The sequence below is a fragment of the Dipodomys spectabilis genome, unplaced genomic scaffold (genome assembly GCF_019054845.1).
Source record: "Dipodomys spectabilis isolate Male_0828 unplaced genomic scaffold, ASM1905484v1 ptg000115l, whole genome shotgun sequence".
Taxonomy (NCBI): domain Eukaryota; kingdom Metazoa; phylum Chordata; class Mammalia; order Rodentia; family Heteromyidae; genus Dipodomys; species Dipodomys spectabilis.
In genome coordinates, this window is record NW_024870792.1 from 15,843,982 (window position 1) to 15,871,842 (window position 27,861).

Here is a 27,861-nt window from a genome sequence, read left to right on the forward strand (position 1 = left end):
TTGTATGGTGAGTTTGAATGCAAAAAACACATATTTATTAAGCATATGATTAACTTAAAAACACCAAGCCAATTTGTTTTAAAGTGCTGCTCATCCAAAACCTTGGACAAAACTATTACCCCAAAGTGAATTTAAAAAACAAACAACAAACAAAAAGTAGATTACACTTGACAACATATATGTGGGCAGAGACTACCAAAAATGCTATTTGTTCTTTAAATTAAATAATGCCATCTCAATGATACAGAACCATAATTATGACATAATTCCTTTTTTGTATAAATATTCATAAATTAAAAAATTCTCTAATAGTCTAAAAAGCTGCAAACAATACAATAGCAGCTTAATGTCTATTTTAAGAAAAAAAAAGCACTAAAACTCCTCTTCTATTGAAAGTCATTTATTTCTCTGGTGTTAGTGAGCAAGGTCACCACAGCTTTAGCCTCTTTTGTAGAACAATGTAAATAAGAACTTATACATTTCTTAAATTTGGTAGGTCACAAAAGTTAGAATGCAATTATCTTTTGATGCAACAAAAAAATAAATAAATAAAAATTAAATATTTTAACCCAACATTTGGTATTGAGAAATCAGTAGTGTCTACTTCACAAATGAAGGACAGCACAGCCTGGTTTTTTTTAAAATTCTCATTATGTCATAGAATTTGGGCTAAAGGTATCTAGAATATTAAATGCTTCCTTTTTTTGTTTAAAGGAATATAATACAATCAGCATTGAGCTGCTATGCATATTAAGCTAGGATGAGTGTGACCTTTTGGTCCATGGCACAGTTTCATGTATCATACTTTCATCAAACTGAAATCTTGTGAAATTTCATGTCTATAAACTACAATACATACTGACCAAACTGTCAGTCCCTCACAGTTTTTTTTTTTTAGAAAAATATCTACATTTGTCCTTATGGATGTCAAAATGTTACACCATCATTTAAAAAAAAAAAGATGCACATTCATACTGTGAAGTTATTAGGAAAATACTCTTGCAAATAAACTATATAAAGATAAAATACACTTCAAAAGTATGTGGGTCATTTTTCTTTTGTGTATTTTACAATATTCTATAAAGTGCAGAGAAATCCTAAGTATAGGGAAAAACTACTCCCGATAACAAGTTTAATTACAGCAGCTTTTGCATAGCAATACTTAGAGGAAGTTGAACACTTCATTTTCCTCAGGAAGAGAAGGATAGAAGAGGATCTTCCAATTCAGAATTTTTTTTGGCCATAAGTCTGCTTTCTTCAGGAATGGTTGCTGATGACAAGTCTCCATTGAGTGTATTTCTTGAACAGTGAACAGGTCCTATTAAGAAATTGATTAAAAGGTTCAACATCTTATCAATGTTAAGTCCAGTCCTCTGTGCAATCTTTTAAATTTCCTATTCAGAGACATGAGAAATTCTTTTAGACTCCTGTTAATTTTTCATTCTTTTAACACAGAAAAATCTGATTTTTTCCACTATTGATAGTCTAAGAAGAAACTTTAGAGTTCATGTGAGATACAATATGAAATTACCTGAAGATTTTTCTTTTGTTCATTGTTAGAACCATGGTTGGCATACTATAGACCATTAATACATTATTTGCTGAACTGAATTTAACCTGTCCTAACTATTGCTTTTTCTGCCTGTTTATCTGTATGCTGTATCATCTTTGTTTCTAGGCATAGAAATTCAGATTCCCCCCAAAAAATATAAGTTTTAGCCAATATAATATAGTCAATAACAGAAGTAAGACTAAATTCAGATCTGCCTCTAATAAGATTTGCAAGAGTTATGGTTCAAGTGGAATAGAGCCAGACATGAGCAAGAAAGATGAGAAAATGTGCATGTATGTGTGCATAAACATACACACACGTACACACAGACACACACAGATTTTAAGAATTTCTAAAAGCTGGTAAGTTATTTTATACTAAATGCTACCATACACAAAATGCAATTGTCAAAGTTATAACAACAGCTCCCAGTACTTTATATACATACTGTTTGAGTTTACCAACACCATTTCTATTTGAAAAGCTTTTTCACTCTTCTTAAAAAATAGAAGGAAAGAACTGCAGTTTCAGACCAGCTTGGGAACAAAAGTCTGTGAGATTCACATAAGGGAAGCTGGACACGAAGATCTACACATGTAATCGGAGCGACTGTTGTAAGGCAAAAGTAGGCAATTGCAGCTTAGGCACACATCAGGCAGGAAGCAAAATCCTATCTCAAAAATAACTAATGAAGTGCAGGATTAGTGAGGTGATCCATATGACAGAGTGGCAGCCTCACACATACAAGTCCCCGAATTCAAATCCCAATACTGCCAAAAGGGGAAAACAAAACAACAACATAAGTACAAGACCAAGCACAGTGGTTCACACCTGTCATTCTAGCTACCTGAGAGGTGGATACAGGAAGACTGTAGTTCAATGCTAGCCCAGGAAAAAAGTTAGTGAGACTTCGTCCTCCATCTTAAAAAGCAAGCCAAGCATGATGAAACAAGCCAGGCATGATAGCATAGGCCTAGAATCCCACCTTCTCAGAGTTAGAAGCAGAAAGATCATGATCCATAACTGGCCTGGCCAAAAGCATAAAACATTAGCTGAAAAACAAAGTAAAATAAAAACTAAAACCATTTAAATGGTAGAGTGCATAGCAGAAGTGCTAGACTATCAAGAACAAGGAAAGAGATGCAAATGTACTTCACAGGAATCAATTGAGACAATTTTAAATACATATATAGTTCATCCATGAAGAATACTCTGCTTCACGCTAATGGAACATGAATATAAAGAAATTTAAGGGTGAAATTTCTAACACTGCCAACTTAAAACAGCTCTGGCAAATTGAAATGCTGTCTGTGTGACTGTTTAAAAAGAAAACAAAACAGGGCTGGGAAGGTGGCTCAGTGGGCTTGCCTTGCATGCATGAGGCCCTGGGTTCAATTTCTCAGCACCACATAAGCAAAAAGAAAAAAAGCCGGAAGTGGCGCTGTGGCTCAAGTGGTAGAGCACTAGCCTTGAGCTGAAGAGCTGGGGGACAGCGCCCAGGCCCAGAGTTCAGGCCCCACGACCAGACAAAAAAATAAATAAATAAATAAATGAAAATTAAAAAAAAAAAAAAAGCTAAATTACTGATTAGTAATTTAGCTTCCAAGCCAGGTAGCTCACACATGTAATCCTAGCTACTCAGGAGGCTGAGATCTGAGGACTGCAGTTTGAAACTATCCTGGGCAGAAAAGTCAGTGAGCCTCTTATCGCCAATGAACTACTCAGTGCCGGAAGTGGCACTGTAGCTTAAGTGATAGAGAGCTAGTCTTGAACACACAGATGCTCAGAGACAGTGCTAGACACTGAGTTCAAACCCCAAGACCAGCAAAAAAAAGTTTCAAAAATTGAGGACCAAGATACCTAAAAAAGAAGAGAGCTAATAGCTAGCTTTTAAAAACAACAACAACAGGGGCTGGGAAGGTGGCTCAGTGGTAGAGCGCTTGTCTTGCATGACTGAGGCCCTGGGTTCGATTCCTCAGCACCACATAAGCATAAAGAAAAAAGCCAGAAGTGGCGCTGTGGCTCAAGTGGTAGAGCGCTAGCCTTGAGCTGAAGAGCTGAGGGACAGCACCCAGACCCAGAGTTCAAGCCCCATGACCGTACCTCCCCCCGCAAAAAAGAACAAATAAAGACAACAACAACAAAGCCAGGCCTGTAATCCCAGCTACTCAGGAGGTAGAAACCTAAGGATTGAGTTCAAAGCCAGCCCAGGCAGGAAAGTCCGTGAGACTCTTGTCTCCAATTAACCACCAGATAACTGGAAGTGGCACCAGTGGCTCAAGTGGAAGAGCACTCTGCCTTGAGCTGAAGAGCTCAGGGACAGCACCCAGGCCCAGAGTTCAAGCCCCATAATCGACAAAAACAAAAAATCACAAATGATTCTCTTAAAAAAAAAAAAATTATCGTATAGAGAAACACAGCAATATACAGAACTCTTTCAGGAACCTGTATTTAGATGCATAAAACACAGGAGGATTCATAATTTGTACCACCTGCTTCAAGTAATAGCTTTTACACATCCTCAACTTCAATGCTCTGTCTTTTCCAAGTATTGCTCAACTGACTAAGGACAATTTTTCCTTGCTACCTCCACCCCTTTTCCTTCTGGCATGTCTCTACTGATTGTCTACACTTACATTCAAAATGGCACTGAGTGCTGAGAATACAGCTCAGTGGTAGGGCATGTATGACATCCTAGGACCAAGTTCAGGCACCAAAAGAGAAAAGAAAAAAAACTGGCCAAAATGGTAATGAGCAAAGGGTAATGATCTGAAACAACAAATATGTTATTAGTTCTATTTTTTTAAATGGGCATTAAAAAATATATATACCATCACTTTTAATTATCCGACAATGGCCAGCAGTCCACTTAGAATAATCTATGTGAATTCTACCTCCTCTAACTAAATCCATTCATCTTTTCAGCTAAGTAACACAAATCTTCATATTATCAACATATTCCCATTTCAGCCATACACTGACTCAACTGAGCTCCCTAGGCTACCTAAAGAATCTAACAACCAATTATTATCTTTTTCCCAAAAAATAAAAAATAAAAAAAAATCTCTGCTCCAAACTGACCTACAAAAGATCACAACTTGTTCCTTAATTGAGAACTATACATAATTTCTATCCCACAGGTTTCATAGGAGACAGCAAAGACTACAAAATAAAAGTCTACTTATGTAGTTATAACTGTAATAGTGTATTTGTGTTCACTGTTGATCTAGGTCTTCTGACACTTTCCAAGCATATTCTAAGCAGAGACAAATAGTAAATATTTTTAAACAAATCATATAACCTTTCCTAAAATCACAGTATGCTGCCTTTGTAATAGGGAGAAAACAGTGCAGGAATGAATGCTCACCACCATCAGACAAAATTACTTTCCTTTTCCTTAAGTATTTTAAGGCATGAAAGTAATGTGGCAAAGCTGATTTGTTGTTCTTTGGAGTTAGAGCTTACCTTTACTAGAATTCTACCTGCATTTCATGGTTCTTCTGCAATGTTTTCTTACATGCAAATGTACCGGTAATAAAAGATGATGATATTCAATAAATATATCTCTAAGATATATTTACAAAGTGATCCTCAGCACTTCCTAGTTGACAAGGCTGTTGGTCAGAGGATATATGAGCAGCTGTTGAGTATGTATAGAATGTGTGTAGAGTTCTGCATGAACAGGGTTCCAATGTCAGTATCCTTCATTTCTACAAAGCATAGTCCTGTGAGCAGGCTAAAAGAAGAAACAGAACCTATATAACTTACTATCTGAGTCTTCAGGGGGAATGTCATTACAAGAGTCTGTATCTGAATAGGTTCTTCGACATCGGGAGAGTCGATGAAGTGTAGACACTGGCTCTTTTATACAATAGCTACTCCTGAAAGTTAAATAAAAAGCATGAAATTGTAATGACTTAAATAATGACAACAACTGTGACTTAACTGGGGTATTTTTTAAATCACTTCTCTTTAAGTGAAAAAAGATTTTGTTGTCCAACCTCCTTATACAGAAGTCAAAGTACAACCCCCCCGCCATCTTGGAACTCAGCGATAACCTGGAGAACCTGCGCAAAACAAGAGGAAAAGGTCTAAATATAGAAACGTCTTCCTACTGCAGGTCCAGTAGAGGCAGCTAACAAAGCAAAGGTCTACAAATAGCTGAAAATGTAGAAGTTACATGTATATCTAAACCCAATGCACATCTGATTAAAAACAGCAGAAACAAAGAGGTGGCCAAGACAGTTAAAAGTGGACTCACAGAGCAGATGATAAAGATGGCAAAGAGGAAGACAGGAGAACTTTTAACTTATCAGTCCAAGATCTAAAACAGAAGTAGATACTACTACCTAACAGCACATCCGCTTCTATTTTATGACAGCCCAACATTATTATATTTAATAACTATGATACATCAGGAAAAATATTGTTATTGCTCATTATACCTTATTTCATAAAATAAGATAAAGTATAGGTTAGAAACATTTCTATGATAAAAATAATTATTATAATTAAGGTTTTATTTTTCAGAAAAGTTCAGTTAATCAAGCACTTCCTGACCAACTTGGATATACACAATTAAAGATTTTACAATTATCAGAAGAAAAAAAATGCTGGGAAGGTGGCTCAGTGGTAGAGCGCTTGCCTTGCATGCATGAGGCCCTGGGTTCGATTCCTCAGCACCACATAAGCAGGAAAAAAAAAGCCAGAAGTAGCTCTGTGGCTCAAGTGGTAGAGTGCTAGCCTTGAGCTGAAGAGCTGAGGGACAGTGCCCAGGCCCAGAGTTCAGGCCCCACAACCGAATCCCAAAAAAAAAAATTATGACAGAATAAAAAATGGTTCAGTATTTAACAGTCAGTGAAAAGCCAATGAAACTAAAATTTCACTACTTGCCAAAATAAAAACCACGGCAACTTACCTAACAAGATATTGACAAGATCTATCTAGAAGGTTAAAAACAATTTTTTTTGTGTGCATGGGATTGTTTTTAAATCAGGGCTTTTAGCTCACCAGTCTGACTTTCTACCACTTGAGAAGTACTTCCAGTTCTTCAGGTATATTCTGAACAGTGTCTTACATGTTTGCCCAGCAGCTTATTTATGCTTACTGCATATGTTTCCACACCTAGCTTGTTGTTTTTTTAAAAAAAAATTATTTTATTGTAAAGATGCTGTACAAAGGGATTAGTTACATGAGTAAGGTAATGAGTACATTTCGTGTCGAACACTGTTACCCCCTCCTTTGTTCCAGATGGGGGTTTCACTAACTTTTTGACTAAGGTAGCTCCTGATCTTTATCTCCCACAAAGTTAGGATTACAGGAGTAAGCCACCAAGCCTGGCTAGAAGGTAAACATTTTTAATGTACTGACATATACTTTAAATATACATGCTTTCTCTCTTTTCAGTAAACTCTTTTGTCTCTCTGTAACATATACAATCTTATAAAAACCTGAGATAAGGCCAGATGAGTCCCAACACTTATAATGTCATAAAAAGCTGAGATAAGGCCACGTGAATCCCAACACCTACAATGTCAACAATGTGAAAGGCAGAAAACTGGAAGATCATAGTTCAAAGCCAATCTGGACAAAAAGTTGGTAGTGTGCTAGGTACCTGTGATCCCAGCTACCTGGGAAGCAATAGAAAAGTTGGTCTAAGGCCAATTTGAGCAAATGTGCCAAACCCTCTAATAGAAAAATAACTAAAACAAAAAAGGATTGGCACTGTGGTTCAAGTGGTACAGCACCAGCCTAACGAATTTGAGGCCCTGAGTTTAAACACCAGTACCACGACTAAAGGAGTTTGGGAAGGTTAAGGGAAAGTGAGAGTCAGTTATAGAGCCTCAATTTCAAAAATATGAATTTTTGAGGGCCCCCAGAAATGGAGGAACAAAGGGTGAATAAATTTAGCATTGACACTCAGTAGATACTATGTTGAAAATGAACTAAGTCATTACCTGACTTAGTAATCCCTCTGAACTTCGTGTGTGTGTGTGTGTGTGTGTGTGTGTGTGTGTGTGTGTGTGTGTCTGTGTGTGTGTGTGTGTGTGTGTGTGTGTGAATTTGTGGTTAACTCATTTAATATACAGTAAGTGTAACAGATAGCAAGATGCTCACTTTTAGATTATACATTTGTGTTTTCTTTCTTGACTCCTTTCCCAAACCAGGCCCTGACACTAAGCACTAATTGATATTTGTAGGGACCCTAAGCACTAATTGATATTTGTAGGGACCTTGTAAGTAGCAAGTCAAAACCAGACCTTAACCATTTCTCAGCACTTGTTAGGAAGCCCAAGGAATTTTCCTGACTGGGCATAAGTGTGTGAAAAAGAAAATGAAATAGAAGGTTGTTTTACCTGTCTGAACTGCAAGAACCAGGATGGCTCACAGAACGTTTCATCTAGGAAAACAAAATTAAAACAGTATAATTCATATGTCAAGTAGAATAATGTACCTCTATCACTATTATAATAATTAACACAAATTTATTCATAGGAAATGATGCCTGGCAAAAAGCTTACCTTTTATAGATTCAACATCATTACCACAATATCACCTAACTTAACCATTAACTGGAAACTTCCTCAATATTTAACAAAAACATGTCACAGTGCTGGGAAGGTGGCTCAGTGGTAGAGTGCTTGACTTGCATGCATGAGGCCCTGGGTTCGATTCCTCAGCACCACATAAACAGAAAAAAGCTGAAAGTGGCGCTATGGCTCAAGTGGTAGAGCACTAGCCTTGAGCTGAAGAGCTGAGGGACAGTGCTCAGGCACAGAGTTCAGCCCTCACGACCGACCAAAAAAAAAAAAAAAAAGCCACAATTTTCCGTCAATACTAAGAGCCAAATTTTATATATGCTTGAGTATGTGAATAAAAATATAAAACCAGGACATATATAACTAGTCATAAAGTTACTTGTGATAAAAAGGAGTACCTAGCAAACCACAAAATAATTAAATGTCTCCTTTCTAATACGGCTGGTGAAGTCTGGTAGCAAGCTTCTCTTTACCATTTATTATTTAGGTAGCTGACATGAGATGTTCTGAAAAATGGTTTCATGTATTGTAATTGAAGTCTTGACAGAATTCAGAAAAGGTCTAGCCTTAAATAGGTTAAAGATTCTATTTATAAAACAGAAATATATGATTAATCAGAGCATTTAAAAAATAATAACAAACACTAAATGTAATTTAGAAGATCCAACTACCCCATCAAAAAATAAAGGGAGCCAGGAATGGTAGCTCATGCTTATAATCCTAGTTACTACTCAGGGGCTAAGATTGGGAGGATCACAGTTCAAAATCTGCTCAAGCAAAAAAGTAGTTTTCAAGTACCATTCCCAAAAGAAATGTGGCATGTACCTGTCATTACATTACAGTTCAAATGAGATGCATAAATAGGAGGATTATAATCTAGGTTAGCCCATGGAAAAAGCTATTTCAGGAATAACCAAGCAAAAGAGATAGAGGCATGACTCAAATGATGAAGATATCCGAATACCAAGTGCAAAGCCAAGTTCAAAGTCCAGTTCCAAGAGAGAAACAGAGAGAGACAAAGAGAGAAAGAGAGTGTATGTGTGTGCAAGACAGAGAATGAAAATGAACAAGCCACATAAAACCAGATTAGCCCCAAATTTAACAAGGAAACAGAAAAGCAAAGTTTATGCCAAAGATTTAGGATAGCTGCTTTTGCATATTGAGCCCATGTCTAACATTTAAGTCATATAAAAATGGCATTTGGAACATGAGTTGCTACTTACTGAGAAGTCCCAGTTGAAATGATAACAGATAAGACCCACTCAACTTGCAATCTAGGTTATCGCTAATATTATAGACAGTAAGATGCAAGTAGACTTTCTCTTAATAGTAACTATTGCCTTTGGGATTACTCATCCATGATATCCTCACTACAATAACCAAACCTTCCTTGGGTCAGAACAACAATTATCTGTGCTTTCAAGATGATTTATAATCAAGTTAGATATAAGTTTATTCTAAGACAGACTCCATAAGCTTAAAGTACATAATTGTTTATAAAGACCAAATGAAACAGTTTTTGAATATTTAGCTTTTTCATATGAAAAGTGTTTTTCATATAAATAACTTGTCATTCTTTTGTTCTGTTTTTTTGTTAGTCCGGGGCTTGAAGTCAGGGTTTAAATGCTCTTCACGGGTGTTTATGCTCAAGACTAGTGCTGTACCATTTGAATCACAGGTCCACTTCCAGCTTTTTTTGGCAGTTAACTGGAGATAAGAGTCTCATAGACTTTCCTGCCCAGGCTAGCTTCAAATCACAATCCTGGGTAGCTAGGATTACAGGGGCAAACCACCAACACCCAATAACTTGTTATCTTTTTAAAAAATAGTTTATCTTAGAAGATTGTCTGCCCTAAATCCTCATCAAAAAAAAAAAAACTACATAACCCACAATTCTTTTTATTTCAAACAAAACTAGTATGAGTGGAAAAAGAAGTGGCCTCTACCCTGATATTTCCTAGAAGAATTTGTGAGATTTCTATTAATTTTTTATTTATTTTAAAAGAGCTATTACAGTTTCTTGCACATAAATATGCACATGACTCTTCTCAAGGTGAGTAGATTGTTGGAAAATTACAGTGGCTTTGACTGAGCTTAGTGCATTTGACACTTACAAAGCATGTCTTTAAACCAACCAAACCTTCAATTATCAACTGTATTAACCTCAGAAACAGAGCACTAAACATTCCTCTCAAGAATGGCTTCTGTTTTCAACTGTATATATGTTAACAGTTAAGAGTCTGTTATAGTAGGTTCAGTTGTTCTAAAAAGCAATGTTGAATTGTGTTCTACTGTGAGAGGACACTCAAAAATAAGCAAAAAAGGTTCAACTATCAAATTTCAGAAACACCATGTACTTCTCCCTCTCAGATTCCTAACACACTTCAATATAAAGAGGGGCTCTAAGAAGTCCTAGGAGACTGTCCCTATGAAACTGGGATAGTCATTGGGTTAAAAACAAAGCTTCCCAAACTAATCTGATCATAAGTGTCATTTTCATGGCACCCATGTTGCAAAGGGCACTATTAGTTCATCACTAGAAAATAATGTTAACAAACTTCATGGAACTAAATTTCCCAGGTTGTGTTGAAGTAAGAAATAAACTGGATCCTGTACTTCTAACAAGTTTTCAGGTAGCAGCTAAGAGTAGCCCTGTGATGCTCAACCTCCTACAAATAAACTCCTAAAAATAATAATATATATATATATATATAGTTTTATATAATATTACCTCACCTACTGATTCCCCGCAGCATGCCAAAAAAGACAACAAATCCTCTACCCCCAACAAAGAGTTCTTGTTATTCAGAATGATCAATAAGAGTATTAAGCTCCTATCATCAAGCCAGTCAGATCCACCAACCCCCTGACACAGAAAATATTGTTTTACAGAGGAAGAAACCAAAGCTCAGGTGATTAAGTGAGTTGCCTAGTCAGATGGCTCAAACTGAAATGCTGACCACAGAACACTGTTCCCCTAGAACATATTTTAAACCCCTTTCAACTTGATTAAAGCTCTGGTTTATTGTACCTATGTGAATTAAAATGTTTACCAAGTAGAAGCATGTGGCCAACTTTTCTGTTCAAACATATATGATGCTTTACAATGCTTTCTGGGCACTGGGGTATAAATGGATGCAGCAGCAGCAGCACTGAGACAGCCCCTCCGAGGGGGAGAAAGGGTCCCACACTGGCACACATATGACACTCTCCACTGAAAATTCTCTACAGAATACCAACACACTTAGCCTGCTAATGGCTTCTGCCCACTGTTACTTTCACCCTCAAAAAATAAAAACAAAGGAAAATCCAGACAGGGCATCTCTAGAACAGCAAGAATTTCTAACCATTTGAACAGGAGAAGGTGACACAGGAGAAACCAAGGGATCCGGATGGGGCAGTTGAAACATCTCAGGTTTAAACTTGGCATTCGCTATCTTCACGCATTCCTCAAGGGTTGTGATGAATGTATTACACGTGGCACTAAGCAAGGAGGAGGCTTCATTCATGTTCTGAAAAATTACACATAAAAGCTTGTAGACTCATATAGAACCACATGGCATCATACAAATCCTCACAGTCAAATGATGAAACTTTATCTCCAGTGGACACATTACTAGGTTACCTTTAAACACCCTAACAATTTATTTAAATACACTGCTAAGAAAGCTAAACCAATGCATAAAGAGAAATAGCTATTTCTTGGGAAAATGATTTTTGAAACTAAATTCTGAGAAAAAATAAATGTCACATACTTAAACTATATAGAATGTTGGGAAAATGTGTCAAAAATATCTTTTTTAGAAGCCAGATATGGTGGCATACACCTGAAATCCCAGCACTCAGAAGGCTGAGGCAGGAGGATCAATTCTAAGTTTGAGGCCAGTCTAGACTACATTGTGAGACTCTTACCCTCAAAAAAGTAGATAAAATGTAACCTAAATTGTTATTCTATTATTTTTTTCTCCTTCAGACTTCTTAAAGTGGAAAACTCTGTTAGTCAGTTACTCAGTACCAGAATAATTCCTGTCTGTTCTACATCTATTTTCTGACATGCTCCTTAGTAGAATTAAAAAAAAAAATCTCAATTTTGTACACAACAGCAAAGTGTCTTGATCCTCGGGATGTAGACAGGTGTCTTGACCCTCAGGATATAGACGTATCTAAGCCAGTCACGGCTGTTCTACAATCCAGTTTATCAATTATTGTCAATTTATTTTTTCTTAGTTTCCTTTGAACTAGACAAAACTGCAGTTTCTAGGATTTTTTGTTCCCTGATTTTAAAAGCAAGGAAAAGTTAAGGATGTCTCCTTCCATCCTTCCACTTTGGCCACCCTCTTTCCTCTCTGTACCCTTAACAAGTCCCTTGAAGGTTGACACGTAAGAATTTTTTTTTTAATTCAATATACCAAGATTGGCAGAAAGGGCCTGGGTCCCTGATACTGTCACAGATTGAGCTGCTGGAGCAGTATGAAAGCACCTATCTCCAGGGAACTAGAATCAGTTCAACATGCTCCAAATGAGGCCTTTCTTACATAGCACTACTCTCCAACAGGAAAAAGCACAGGAGATGGAGAAGGAGTTCTGCTTAATAAAGAAGAGGACTGGGAACCATGATGGCCTTTATCTTAGAAAGTGAACCCTTGTTCACTGGTCCTCCTTTACCAGAAACCTGAGACCAATTCATAGCATATGAATCTGAAGTTTTAATTCTATGTTATTGTTCTGAGAACTGTTACTTCTTGTGTGTTTATACTGAGCTCTAGAACTTAGGGCCTAAGCACTGTCCCTTAGCTTTTTGCTCAAGGTTAACACTCTACCACTTGAACCACAGCTCCACTTTCTGCTTTATTTAATTGTATTTATTTATTTACCTATTTATTTTTTGTAGTTAACTAGAAATAAGAGTCTCACAAACTTTCCTTCACAGGCTGGCTTTGAATCAAAATCCTCAGATTTAAGCCTTCTGAGTTGCTAGGATTATAGGTGTGGAACCACTGGGCACCTGGCTCAACCTCTTATGTTAAGCTACTTCTTTATAAAGATAAGTCATCATATCTCAGTAACTGAAGGTGAGACCTTATTACCAAATGAAAAAGAGCAATTTGTTCAATGAACTCATGCAATCAGCCTTGAGAAAAAAACTGAAGTATTCCTTTCCCACCTTAACCTCTAAATTTTTCATACTGGCTAAAAAAAAACAGGCCTTGTTTCACTGAAGAAATGTGCTGTTTCCATGCTTCTCTGGCACAGAGAAAGACAAGATAACAATACATTTCCAGACAGTCTACAGCAGGAAGAGCCCCAAAGAGTTGGAAATAACTGGTGAAAACTGCTTCTCTGTCATCAGACAGGATGACTGAGGATGCTCCAGTGCAGTACAAGTACAACCAGACACAAAGGAATGCTCTTTGGTACCTCTATACTGGGAGGTGAATGATTCTCATCATGGTGGACAAACTCCTGGATTGTATGCACCTGTTGCATCAGGAGGTCACAGTAGAGGCGAAGTTCAGACATTTTGGTTTTCAGAGATTCACTGGTTTCACTTATTTCTGAAAGGATTATTAGACTATTTTATATTCTTTGGACAATTTAATAAACTGTAATTATTTTAAACATAAGGCAATAAACAAATATTTATAAGCTTAAGAAATCTGAAACTTTGGACAAGAATCACAAAATCATAAGAAATACCTTTTTGTTGTTTTAGAGGGATAAGTTCTTTATTTCAAAAAGACAATTGCCAATATTTAGTATCAAAACAGTTGCTTTCTCTCTCCCAACTGGCTCCCAAGAGACCACAACAAACAAGTAAACTACAGAATACACACCTAGTACACCTCACAAAAAAAAACACCAAGGGAAAAGTTGGTGTGATTACAAAAAAAAAGAAAAAAAAACCTGGAAAGATCAACACATTGCCAGATTCAGACTGCACTCAGCTCACCTTCTAATCCTCTTGCTAGCTGTACTTTACCCATGATGTTCTCTCATATATTGAAATATTGTTGTAAGTTACATCTGTGGCCTCTATTTCCAATATCCATAATTTAGTTCCCTCCACTAAGTAAATTATACTTAATTTTTTTCTTGATCAGTTATGGGACTTTAACTCAGGGGCTAGGCACTGTCTGAGCTCTTTTGTTCAAGGCTAGTGCTCTTCTTTGAGCCATAGCTCCACTTCAAGTTGGGTGGTTAATTAAGAGATAAAGAGTCTCATGGACTTTCCTGCCCAGACTTGTTTTGAACTATGACATGAGATCTCAGCTTTCTGAGTAGCTGTGAGCCACAGCACCAAGCTTAATATTAATTTTTTACTGTAAAAGATAGACTCAAGGGCTGGCAATGTGGCTTAGTGGCAAAGTGCTTGCTTAGGATGCATGAAGCCCTGGGTTCTATTCTTCAGTACTCCATAAACAGAAAAAGACAGAAATGACACTGTAGCTCAAGTGGTAGAGTGCTAGCCTTGAGCAAAAGAAGCCCAGGGACAGTGTCCAGGCTCTGGATCAGGACTGGCAAAAAAAAAAGAGGAGGAGGAAGAGGAGGAGGAGGAGGAGGAGGAGGAGGAGGAGGAGGAGAAGGAGGGAAGAAGAAGAAGAAGAGGGAAGAAGGAGAAGGAGAAGGAGAAGAAATACTCAAGCCACGCGCCAACACTTATTTTGTAATCCTAACTACTCAGGAGGCTGACTGAGATCTGAGGATTGCACTTGAAACCAGCCTTGATAGGAAAGTCCATGAGACTCTTTATTTCCAATTAACCACCTAAAAAACCAGAAATGGAGCTGTAGCGCAAAGTAGTAGAACATTAGCCTTGAATAAAAAAACTCAGAAACAGTGCTCAGGCCATGTTCAAGTCCCACACTTGACGAAAAAAAAGGTACACTGAATGACAACTTTAGAAAATAGAGGGAAAAAACAGAAAACAGAAAAGAAAAAAGACTTGCAATCTCACTTTCAGGATAAAGTCTGCTTTCATATTTCTATATGAGAGGGTGAGGATTTCCCAACCCTAAAGAAACAAAATAATATATATTATTTTACGCTTTATACATAGCTATTCAAAATTTCTCCTGCACTGATACAAAGCACAGGAGGTGGCACATTCCGAGACCAGGCTTCAGACCCAGAAAAGAGTGAAGTCTCACATAGCTAAATCAGTGGCAAAAAAAAAAAAAAAAAAAAAAGAGCAATTATCAATTCAACACTAGGGGGCACATGATCTATTCCATGAGCAACAGCTTCTCTTTAGATAATGGAAGAACTTAACAGTCAGATGTCTGGCACACAGTTTAACTTCCAGGCAAGGTAATTATCACTGGATGTTTTTATATAACATCTTTCCATCCCATTACTCACCCTCTTCCATTAGAAAACTGTATTTCTTCTTTTGTGAACTGGGCTTGACATACAAAAGTTTTTATCTTTGAGGCCATTAAAGCTATTGTATATAAATATTTATTTTCCTCTAGTCTTTTCACAGCTTCGTTAGCACATTATGCCATCTTCATAGCTTTTAATATATTAACTGACATTCTTCTTGTTAATAATTCCAGTCAAACTAAATATCCAGCCATCTCAGACACTCACAAGCCAATACTAAATAGTAATTACGAATACTGGCTAAATTTGGTGTCTCTCCTGTCCCTCAGCTGGCCAGAAGCACTGCTTTCTAGTGTAGCTGCAAAGCCACTTTGCTAGAGTGCACCAAAACAGCTCTATCTGCACATCTGACCTAACTGAAACCAATTCACACAAACACACAATGAATATATGTATGTGTATATATATATATATATATATACACACACACACACACACATATTTACATATACATTATACATAATATATATGACAAATTTACTGTTTGCAAGAACACAGTTTACAGGAATTAAGTACATGAAAATGCTGTATAATAACTGCTATCATCTACCTCCAGAACTTGTTCATCTTTCCCAACAGAATCCTTATATTCTTTAACACTAATCCTATTCTCTCCACCCTACAGACCCTGGTACGTACCATCACTCTAGGTTCTGGATAAATCTGACTATTCTTTGTATTGCATTTAAGTGAACTCATGCAGCAGTATCTGTCCTTTGGTAACAGGTTTATTTCACTTAGCACCAGGTTTTTAAGGTCATCCACGTTGTAGAATGTATTGAAGTTTCTAGATGAGTATCTTATTGTACGTTTTGTACGCTTTGCTAATCCATTCATCTATATAGACAACTAGAAATGCTGTTTCTGCCTTTCAGCTATTATGAATATACATTCCTTCTAATCCTACCCTTAGCCATATTTTATCCGTGATATTCTTTCATATATTGGGAGTATTATTCTATGTTACATTCTCCATTTCTAATATCCATAATTTGTTGCCTTCACCAACTCAATAATATTGATTTTTGAATGTAAAATACAGAAAAGAAAAACCCTATGATGGTAATTCCAGGATAAAGCCATTGTTTTCATACTATATCCTCACCTATTTGAATAATACCATAAACCATTTGCTATGCTTATGATTTTTATCTAATATTTTTCAAATGATAACATGTTCATGATAAAGCTAAAATATACTAAAGATATATAGTGAAAAGTTAGTTGCCTCATAAAATCCTTTTCTAAAGACAACCAATTATTACATTATTGCCTGTGCTGGTCAATGAATGCTAATACTATATGCAATTTTGAGTCTTGCTTTTTTCAGTGATCACTTAACATTGGAAATTTTCTTACATCATTAAGCATCCTTGTTAACATTTTACTGATCACATAATAGATCAGCCTATAGAAGCAATAGCTTACTTAGTGAACCCTTGCCCCAAATTTGTCCCTTTACGTAATTACAAAATTCTGCTCTGATGATCTATATATGTAAATCTTCCTACATTGTCTATAAATTATTCTCAACATGAGCAGAGTACTTTGGTTTTTAAGTTTAAGAAAACAGATTTACCACAAGGTAGAAAAGAAACTAGTTACCTTTTTCTTTTTTAGCCCTAGTATCAGTCAAACATGCTTTGGAGCTCCCCAGAGCAACCAGCCACCTCTGTCTTTCGGCTGCATTTACTGCCTTCATGTAGAAATGCTGCTCTCCTGGAATGATTAACTCCATTCTTGTGTTGTCTGCTGAATGGACTAGATGGTAAAGGAAAAAATGCAATTAGACTTAAGTGATATGGAAACAACCAGTGACCACTCTACACAGTATCAGCTGTTTCACAAAAATCCGGCAACAAATTCATGACCAGGCAAAGGCACCACACAGGGCACTCTCCAACCTGCCATTCTTACAAACCTAAACTGACCTAAATGAAGTCTATGGAAGATAAAACAGACAATTAGCTACTGGGCCACATGAGTACTGCCTTGAGATACATGTACAATGAGTGCAACACGTATCACTGGAAGTCTACATTTCACTGCACAAGGCGGTGCATGGCATACTGCGGAAGTGCAATAAGTGATCATTATGGCCACCTTCCACTAGAATCCCATGACATAAGCATAATTAACCTGGAGTGTGACTTTTGAAGACCTTAAGCTCTCCCTTCCATATTCTCTCCTATAAACATAAACTTGCTGCTATTTTTGAGAGAAAAGAATTACAGAGAATTATGACAGGCCTGGCACAGTGATTCATACCAGTAACCCCAGCTACTCAGGAGGGAGAGAGATCAGGAAGATCACAATTTGATGCCAGCCCAGAGAAAACATTAGTAAGATCCCATCTCAACAAATCTGTCAGATGTGATAGTTATACTTGTAATCTCTACTACACAGGAGGGATAAATACATAGATAGTCAGGGCTGGAATTGGACAAAAAAATAAACCTTTTCCAAATATAAATTAAAGGAAAAAAGAGCTAAGGATATGGCTCAAGTGGCAGAGCACTTGCTAAACAAGCATGAGTCTCTGTGTTCAAACCATGGTATTGCCAAAAACATGTATGTATATGTATCTATACATATTATGCCAACTCCATGTAAGACCCTATCTCAAAAGTTAACTATAGTAACTAGGGACGGAGGCATGACTTAAGCCTACCTAGTAAGGACAAAAAGCCCCTAATTCAAACTTCAGTACCACAAAAGAAAAAGGAAAAAAAAGTAAATAAATTCACAAACTGGACTTCCTTGATATTAAGTACTTGTGTTGGTCAACATGCCATGATGTGGGAGACTGATGGAAGAGGTGACATTGATAAGCATGTACTATACTCATAATTCTGACTTTGACTAAAACTCCTTTGTACTACTTGAAATTTAAAGAAAAAAAAAGATACCACAACAACAGTATAAAACCCAAACTAGAGTAGAAGAAAGTATATCCCATAAAAAGACTTATCCATACTACACAAAGAACTCCTACAAATCAATGGGAACAAGCCAAGTTTAGAAAATGGGATAGACTTGAAAAGGGAATTTAAAAGAAGAAAACACTCAAATGGGACATTAATATCTAAAAAACATAGTCACTATCTTTCAATATTGAGTTAAAATTACAAGTGACCACTACATGAACTAGAAAAAATTAAAACTTTAAAAACTGTTATGAAGTTTTGGCAAGGACATAGAACAACTGATACTCTCTTATTCAGCTAACTGAATAAGCTAATAAAAAGAACTTTGCAAAACTTTGTCATCATCTGTAAAAAAAAATCTCCCGTTGGCCAAATTCTAGCCAGGCTCCTTTGGATCCTTTGTTGGACTGAACTCTCATCTTCATCCTTGTAACATCTATTTTCAAAAACTCTAAGTTAGTAATTCAGACCCCACCCCCCCCACACACACACCCCCCCCTCCTGTATTTCATCCCCCTACTTATCTGACCAAATTCATTTCCCACTGTCCTCCAGGGAATAACTGCTCACTGGTGCCTGTCTTCAGCAAGAATCTCATTATGTGAGTTTACCCACCAACTCCACTTATCTTAGTAACCTTCCATTTGCCAACCATCTCATCCTGCTTCCGGGGCTAGGAAGCTTCCCATTTTTTTGTTTTCTTGGAAGATTACTTCATACTCTCTCTTCTGCAAAACCCCACTGTGGACATCCCTATGTGAATTAACAAAGTTCTAAATAAAGTTGTGCCATTTGTTTTAATGAAATGTTAGCAGTAATGTTTTCTTGACCACCTGTAAAAACTGAACGTATGAGCTGGGTGCCAGTGGTTCATGCCTGTAATCCTAGCTACTCAGGAGGCTGAGATCTAAGGATCACAGTTCAAAGCCAGCCCAGGCAGCAAAGTCCATGAGACTCTTATCTCCAATAAACCATTCAGAAAACCAGAAGTGGACCTGTGGCTCAAGTGGTAGATCACTATCCTTGAGCTGAAGAGCTGAGGGACAGCACCCAGAGTTTAAGCCCCACGACTGACCAAAAAAAAAAAAAAATATATATATATATATATATATATATATATGTATATATATATATATAAAAAGAAAAATACTCAATGCCTCACAAATTCCCTTCTTTTTTAGGTATACAGATATGTATATCTAAAGGTAGATTTATGTTTGATAAAGGAAATGGGTAAGAATTGTCCTTAAACACTATTGAGCTGGATGGTTAATATACATTAAATGGATTATGCTGCTAGTAACATTTTATATATATAAAAAAGAAGTCGGGCACTGGTGGCTCACACCTGTAATCCTAGCTACCCAATTCAGGAGGCTGAGATCAGGATCCTGGTTCAAAGCCAGACGGGGCAGGAAAGTCTGTGAGACTCTTATTTCCAATTAACCACCAAAAAACAGGAAGTAGCGCTGTGGCTTAAGTGGTAGAGCACTCCCCTTGAGCTGAAGAACTGAGGGACAGCAAGTACCCAGGCCCATGACCACCAACAACAAAAAAACTAGGTAACCAGTTAACTTTCAAAGAGTTAGTGACTAAAGTCACCCCAATGAGCAGCCTTCTGATCTACTGAAAATATCTTATTTTTTTAATCTCAGTGCTAGCTATATAAGAAATTAACACTTCTCAAGTTAACTGCTACTTGAGATTTGTAACCTATGTGCTATTCTTTAATAAATTCATCATTTTAAACAATAACAACAAGGATGTTGATGTGGTTTAAAACTGTTTTAGAAATGACAGAGGATTCCGTAGCTGTTGTTTAAATATTCTCAAAGTTGGAAAGACAAATTTGGAGTATGGTTTTAGTTTGATATCTGATCGAACTAAATTTGGATTAAATCAAAGATGAGACAAAACCACCACTTTTTAAATAGCAACTAATGCTGTGAAGGTGCTTTTCTTGTATATTCATAAATGGGTTCATAAGGCAGCTCCAAAATACAACTTGAAAACTGTTACAGTAATGACAGCATAGCTAGAAATAAATTACACAAATCCCCAAACACTGACAGTAAGCTGGAGGCCCTCCTGGGCTACAAAGCAAGACTAAAATTACTTAATTAATTAAAAAGTAAACATCATCAATAACAAAAAATAATGTTTTCTTTTAAAAAAGCCCTTAGGCTGATCAGGTGGCTCAGTGGTAGAGTGCTTGTCTTGCATGCATGAGGCCCTGGGTTCGACTCCTCAGCACCACATAAGCAGAAAAAGCCTGAAGTGGTGCTGTGGCTCAAAAAGGTAGAGTGCTAGCCTTGAGCTGAAGAGCTGAGGGACAGTGCCCAGGCCCAGAGTTCAGGCCCCATGACTGACCAAAAAAAAAAAAAACTAACCAAGTAGTAAATCTTCAATGAAGATGAGGAGTCACAACTATAGCAAAAGAATATACACTCAAAATAGGAAATTGTCTTTGTTTCCTTTGATAAATCTTACTAAGAGTTACCTGAAGATGAGCAGGAATGGAATAGAGAGAAGAGGTACAGCGAATGATAGAAGTAGTAATCCAGCCCTAGAAAATATAGGACAGTGCAACAGAGACTGCTTTGGTTTAATCTAAGAACAAGTATAGAATAGTAAGATGATTCTGGAGTATTTCATAGCTTTGAACCAGAGTTCACCATGTCAGAAGTATCCTTAACCCAGAGAAGTGGCTCACACATGTAATCATAGGTACCTGGGAGGTAGAGATAGATTATAAAATCAAGGACCAGCATAGGCATGAGAGAGGAGAGAAAGAGGAGAGAGAGAAGAGAAAGAAGAGAGAGAGGAGGGGAGGAGAAGAGAGAGAGGAGGGAAGAGGAGAAGGGAGGAGAGAAGAGGGGAGAGAAGAGGGGAGAATGGAGATGGGGAGAGAGAGGGGGAGAAATGTGGGGGAGACAGAGAGAGAACTCATCTCAAAGAATAAGCCAGTCATGTATAGTGGACATACAAAGTCAGCCCCAGACAGATGCTCAAGGCCCTATCTGAAAAGTAAACTAGAGCAAAAGGGTCTGGAAGCATGAGTCAAGTGTCTGCAAAGAAATCTCAAAGCACTGCGTCCAAACCCCAATATGGGGAGAGAAGCAAGAAAGGAGGCACAAGAAATGTAATATTCACTCCCTACTATTCTAATTTTCCTTGAAGAATTTAAGTCTTTTCATTATTATTTTGTCTGATTTCATTCTATACTCCTTCACCTCTAGCACGCAACCAAATATAGGAATAAACCAATGGTCTGTCTTACTGTTTTATTTCTTCCCTTTGAGGAGGAAAGGAATCCATCCTGGTCACCCAGAAGCATATGATTCCAACTTTATACTTTAACAAAAGCCCTACCAACCTGGCCCAGTCATGCTTGGAGCTCAGCTTTCAATCTTTAGAACACCCTTTCCATAAGAAGGAACACAACACATGTAGACACATCATAACACAGAAGTAGCTACCACAGAAATTATTTTTCAAGTCCAAATTGGAAGATTAGCACAATTTTAATTTTAATTTCAAGAGAGAATTACCAAAACCTGTATTTTGACAATACTAAATGTCATGGCTAATTACAAAGGAAATAAATGCTATTAGAAAATCTCTAAACAGAAATGCTTTTTTCTCATTTGGAGCATGCTATAGATACCTGTTACTGACCTCAAACTCTACATCTCACTTACCTTTAATTTCACACACTGCCATCTTTATACTTCCTTTGCTCCCTTTGCAAACATCATCCTGTGAATCATAGTAGGATAGGATTCCATTATCTAAAACAAACCAGCGAGGCTGCCAACCTGAAAATACCATAAATAACAAAAGTTAATAAGCAATTATTTTATCACACAAAAAACTGTGATTTCACAGCTGAGGTTACAGCTCAAGTGGTGCTGAGCAACTGCCTAGCAAGGCCAAGGCACTGAGTTCAAATCTTAGAACTATAAGAATGAAGGAAGGAGGAAAAGAGGAAGAGAAGAAGGGAGGGGGGAGGAAGAAGAAAAGGAAAGACAGGGAAAAGGAAAGAAAGAAAACTATCATGATTCCAAATCTTACCATACATAGTATTTCTTGGTTCTCACATAATATTCTAAAATGTGTGTGTGCAGGGCCTGGGACTTGGAACTCAAGACCTGGGCACTGTCCCGGAGCTTTATTACTCAAGGTCTGCAATGTATCACTTGAGTCACAGCTCCAATTCTGGCTTTTGGTGGTTAACTGGAGATAAGGGTCTCACAGATCTTATTCTCCAAAGTGGTTTAGGACTACAGGCTTACAGGGCCACAGTAAGCTTAGGACCACCAGCGCTTAGCTAACAATGTAATGTTTAATGGCCAACATTTTCCCCAAATGCCCTTGTTACAATCTCTTGTTGGTAAAAAATTTTAGATTGGGGCTGAGAAGATGGCTCAGTGGTAGAGTGCTTGCCTTACATGCGTGAGGCCCTGGGTTCGATTCCTCAGCACCACATAAGCAAAAAGAAAAAAGCTGGAAGTGGCGCTGTGGCTCAAGTGGTAGAGAGCTAGCCTTGAGCTGAAGAGCTGAGGGGCAGTTCCCAAGCCCAGAGCTCAGGCCCCACAACCAGAACCAAAAAAAAAAAAAAAAGATTGACATAGAGCAATATTTTTATTCTAAACTCACAACTTTCTCTGTAACAATCCTAGCCTCAACTACAGCCCTACACAGAGTTTAACAAAACTATCTCTTTTCCTTAAAAAAAAAAAAAAGTTTGAATTATGAGATATAGACTTTGTTTCCCTTATTCAAAGTGCTTGGAATCCCCAAGCATATGAGATGTTAGAGTTTGTATTGCATATAAATAAAAAAATATCTTGGAAATGAGATCAAAACCTAAACAGGAAATATATTTCCGTTTTTTTGGTTGTTGTTCACCTTATTCACATAGCCTGTAGGGTTTTCTGTGACCAGATACATGAAGTCAAGCGTGGAATTACCCACTGTGGAATCATGCTGACACTCAAAAAGTTTTGGATTTTGGAGCATTTCAGATTAGGGATACTCATGTAAAATAATAGAAAAATGCTATGAACAACAGGGATTTGAGTCCCAGTTCTACTACTATTTTTGTTGGATAATCTGGGACAAATCTTTTATTTCAATAAATCCCTAAAATTCCCAGTCTCCAAAACAAATAGAGCACAGTGATCTCACAAGTAAAACTTAGCCCTCTAATTCTGCAACATGACCTTCGCTTCTCTTATGAAAGATGGTGCCAAAGCAAAAGCCCTTGCATAAAGTGAAATCTAAAAGAATTATAGTCTTTTACACACTCTTCCCAGCCTCCCTTTTCCCATCTTTGCTGCTATATGGCTAAGGCAGAAGTGTTAGAAACTTTACAATCCGTCATTTAATTGATAGCTGCCCAGGAATAGAACACAGGCCACCACAGAGTTGGCGTTTAGGTAAACCTGGTGACAGGATGACGGTCTCCTCAAGGCCCAACTCCCACTCTTCTATCAAGCGGCTCAATGTCCCCTGAAATGTTATCAAGCATGCAACTTGGTCAGCAACACACTGACCCTGCTAGAGGCAGTATGACTGTCCAAGTCCTTTCTGTAACTAATTTTTAAAATCCTGGGTGCTTTGGCAGCCTGCTATACAATTAATCAATTCAGTTTTTTAAGGACCAGGTAGTACTATGATAGGACAGATGGGTGAATCATTCTCAAATCTTCACAGAATTTAGCACACCTAAAGGTTGTTTTTATTTTTTTAACTGAAAGACATTTGAAATAGTGCCATCATCTTTAAAAGGTTAAACCTAACTTAGTATACCTTAAGAAAACAGATTGTAGCTGGGTGCCAGAGCTTTAATCCTAACTACTTGAGAAAGCTGAGAATAAGCATACTTGGAAAGCTAAGAATAAGTGGAACAAAGTTCAAAGTTAACCTGAGCAGAAACTCCACCTAAATGAAAGGAAGCTAAACTGGCAATCTGTCATCCCTGGCTAAAATATGAGGATCATGGTCCAACAGGCACAGAAAACAAGACTCTGTCTCCAAAACAACCAGTGAAAACAAAGATAGAGGCACATGCCAGCCTACCATATATGAATTCAAACTCCAGTATCACCATGATGGATGGGGGGTAAGGGAGGAGGAGGGAGCGGCAGGAAATGCATAATAGCTCAGAAAAAGGGAAATAATAAATTATTTAATTAATTTAAAAAAATAGAGCGACCTTCATTCAGATGCCTGGAAAAGTCATGGCTATAAACACCATATTTCCTGGGGCTGGGAAGGTGGCTCAGCGGTAGAGTGCTTGCCTTGCATGCATAAGGCCCTGCGTTCAATTCCTCAGCACCACTTAAGCAAAAAGAAAAAAGCCGGAAGTGGCACAGTGGCTCAAGTGGTAGAGCGCTAGCCTTGAGCTGAAGAGCTGAGGGGCAGCGTCTAGGCCCAGACCCAAAAAAACAACAACAACAAAAAAAAAAAAAAAAAACACCATATTTCCTAAAGAGGGCTGACAGGTTAAAAAGTAAACTCTTTTGAAATGAAAACTTTAAGGAAATGTATTTCTCAAGTTACTGAAAAAATGAGGAAATGAATATTACCTTTCCAAATAAATCATTCTGACAAACAAATCATTAAACACGGTGTGGTAAAAAGATAGTTCTCCACTCCAGGTTTCCTGCCCGGGCCTACTGGACATACTACGATTTTGCAAGCCTGCATCACTGTAATTACTATCTCTTTAAAAGTGTGTGATTCACACATTTATACAAAATAGGACTATTCCTATAAAGTAAATTCATAAGATATACCCTTTTAGAAATTGTTTGAAAAGCATATTGTTTTTCTCCCTCAAACTAACAGTGTTTCTGAAACACTTGTTCTCATTTTTTAAAAAAATCTCAAATAACACTATCATTACACCAGAAGGTTTCTTAAAAACCACTTAATCTGAATAGAAGCTCAACTTTCTGACCTCAAGTGAGCTAAAATTAATAATTAGCATGCTATGGAGCCAAATCTAAATTTTAAAAATGGAATTCCTCCAAAAAAAAAGACTTTTTCCACCCAAGTGAAAAATGCTTAGTAAAAAAATATTTGCCTTCTGATTTATATGTTTCCAGCTAAAACATGTCATCCATATATTTCTAAATCATCAGTGTGTCACAAATATTAATAAACTGCTACAAATCTAGCTTTCACATCCTAATTAACTTAAAAGGGACAACTACTACTTACGCCTTTATATAGTTTACGTGTTGATTTGGCACAAGATCAGGCACACATTGGGGTACCATATTCAGGAGCTCAAGCGTTTTTGTAGAATAAGTGGGCAGCAGGACATGATTTGCCTATTATGCTGGAACAAGAAATCTGTTTACTATTCAAAAGTACTTTAAGTTCATCCCCCTCCTTCCACTTTGGTGACATGTTAGGTTTTGGAAGTTGGAAGACCCCTCCAGGATAAAACAGTTGATCACTCTGGCCTAGCTGAATGAAGACAGCAAAGAGTGAGCTACAATTCTAAATACAAACTGCTGTTTGTGCCACCAGCACTAGGCTCACGCCTATAATCCTAGCTACTCAGTGAGATCTGAGGATGAAGAAAAGTCCTCAGAAAAATCCGAGGAAAGTCCCATGAGACTCCATCTCCAATTAACCACAAAACCACAAAAAACTGTTGCTCAAGAGGTCAGGGGCTAGCCTTGCGTAAAATAAGCTCAGGAAGAGCACCTAAGGCCCTGCCCTGAGTTCAAGCCCTAGGACCAGCAATAATAATAATAGCGATAATAATAAGTGTTTTAAAATTCACATTGCTTTTAAAAGCCAGGCCAGCAATCCCACAGTCAGGGGATCCGCTCCCCACTGGCCTCTCATTTCTACAGGAAACACCTTAACTCCTGGAGCTTTCTGCTAAGTCCTCCACAGGTGAGCCCCAGGGGCCTGCTCCCTTCCCGCGGGCCGCAGCTTCTCCCAGCAGGTCCGGGCGTTCGCCTGAACCCCCAAGCCTCGGGAGACCTCCCCGGACCCCAAGCGCGGGGAGGGTTCTCCGGAGCTCCGCGGCCCACGCCACGCGGCGCGGCAGCAACCGCAACAAGTGGACTGCTACCCGGGAACTTAAAACGGAAAACACCTCGTGAAAAGGAAGCCTGGGCCACCACGGGCCCATTCCAGGCCCACACCCCGACAACTTAAGTTAGGAGCAGAAACAAACAATACCGACGACGACGTGTGCCAGTAAAATCAGAGACGGCCCCACACACCGAGGGTGGCCGGGAAATGTCGCCCGGACTCCAGAAGGCCACCCCAAGTGCTAGGACTCCGGCAAGAAGTGCTCCGGGAGGCACTTCCCACCCTCGAGCGGGGGGCGCGGTCTCGAACCCCCCTCCCGCCGAGGCCACTTGGGCCCCACCGCCGACAGGAAGGAAGGAAGGCCGGCAGGCAGCGGATTCGCTACGAGGGCCGCCGCGGGCCGAGCCGGGGGCGAGAGCGCCCCGCGCCCGCCATCCCCGCGGCCCCCCGCACCCCCCGCGGGCGCCGGCGCCCCCGTACCCGTGAGATAGTTGGTCCACTTGTACAGAACACCCTCCATGCTTCAGAGCCCTGCAGCGCGCATCCTCCTGGCCGGCGCCGGCCGCGCTGATCCGGGAGGCGCAGGGCCTGGGCCGCCCCCGGAGCCCTCCGGGGCCCCCGCCGGCCCGAAACCGCCCTCCGGCCGCGCGCGCCGCGGGGACGCGGCGGCCCTCAGAGGCAGGGACTCCGGGCGCCGCGTGGAGCTCGGGGGCCGCGAGGCGCGCGCTCAGACATCCCCGGGCGAGCCTCGGCGGCGCCGGCTGGAGCGCGACGACGGACGGCGGTCCTCCGGCTCGCACTTCCGCGGCCCGCCGCCCGCCTTCCCTCCCCCGCCACGGGCTCCCGTTTGTTTTCATTGACCCCGACGTCGCTTTCACTTCCTGGATGAAAGGGGCCGGCTCGTCCCGCGAAACCCCTCCCCTCCCCGCGGCGGGGCCGGAGGCTGCGCGGCGCCCCTCGGCCTGCGCTGCGCGCCGTCTCCTTCCGCGGGGTCCGGCGTCCTCCCCGCCGCCCGGTGGCTGCCCGGGTCCGCCCGAGCCTCCGGCTTCGCGCCGCTCCCGCCCGGCCCCCGGCTCAGACCCGGCGGTGACCTGGCCAGTGCCGTGGGCAGTGACTTAGGCCTCGGGCCCTTCAACCATTAAGCCTTGGGTCCTTTCGTTGATTCGATTTTTGGTTTAAGGAAAATAAAAGGCTTCTTATTTCTGTGTGCTTCCCGTCCTCACTCTCCACGCGTGCGAGGAATTCTCCGCCACGAAGGCGATGTGTAGTTGATGGGGTCCCCCGCACCGGGAATTGTCTCCATGCCAATAAATCACCGTGGACACCCACCATTTCATTGTGTCATTTGCAATAATGTGTGGAACTAAAATTTGGGCCTTTATTCCAAAAGAAATTA

The 27,861-nt window shown here is 39.2% G+C and overlaps 1 protein-coding gene across 1 annotated transcript; it reads right to left on the reverse strand.

The window, feature by feature from the left end:
• Plekha3 (pleckstrin homology domain containing A3) lies at positions 1-27,292 on the reverse strand. The gene is made up of 8 exons (XM_042688329.1): positions 26,946-27,292; positions 22,103-22,219; positions 17,080-17,235; positions 13,510-13,646; positions 11,439-11,603; positions 7,909-7,952; positions 5,321-5,433; positions 1-1,318 (listed from the first exon to the last, which is right to left on the reverse strand). Exons 1-8 carry the CDS (start codon positions 26,983-26,985, stop codon positions 1,191-1,193), a joined length of 900 nt encoding a protein of 299 aa, XP_042544263.1. The 5' UTR covers positions 26,986-27,292; the 3' UTR covers positions 1-1,190.
• Between the last annotated feature and the right edge of the window lie 569 nt (positions 27,293-27,861).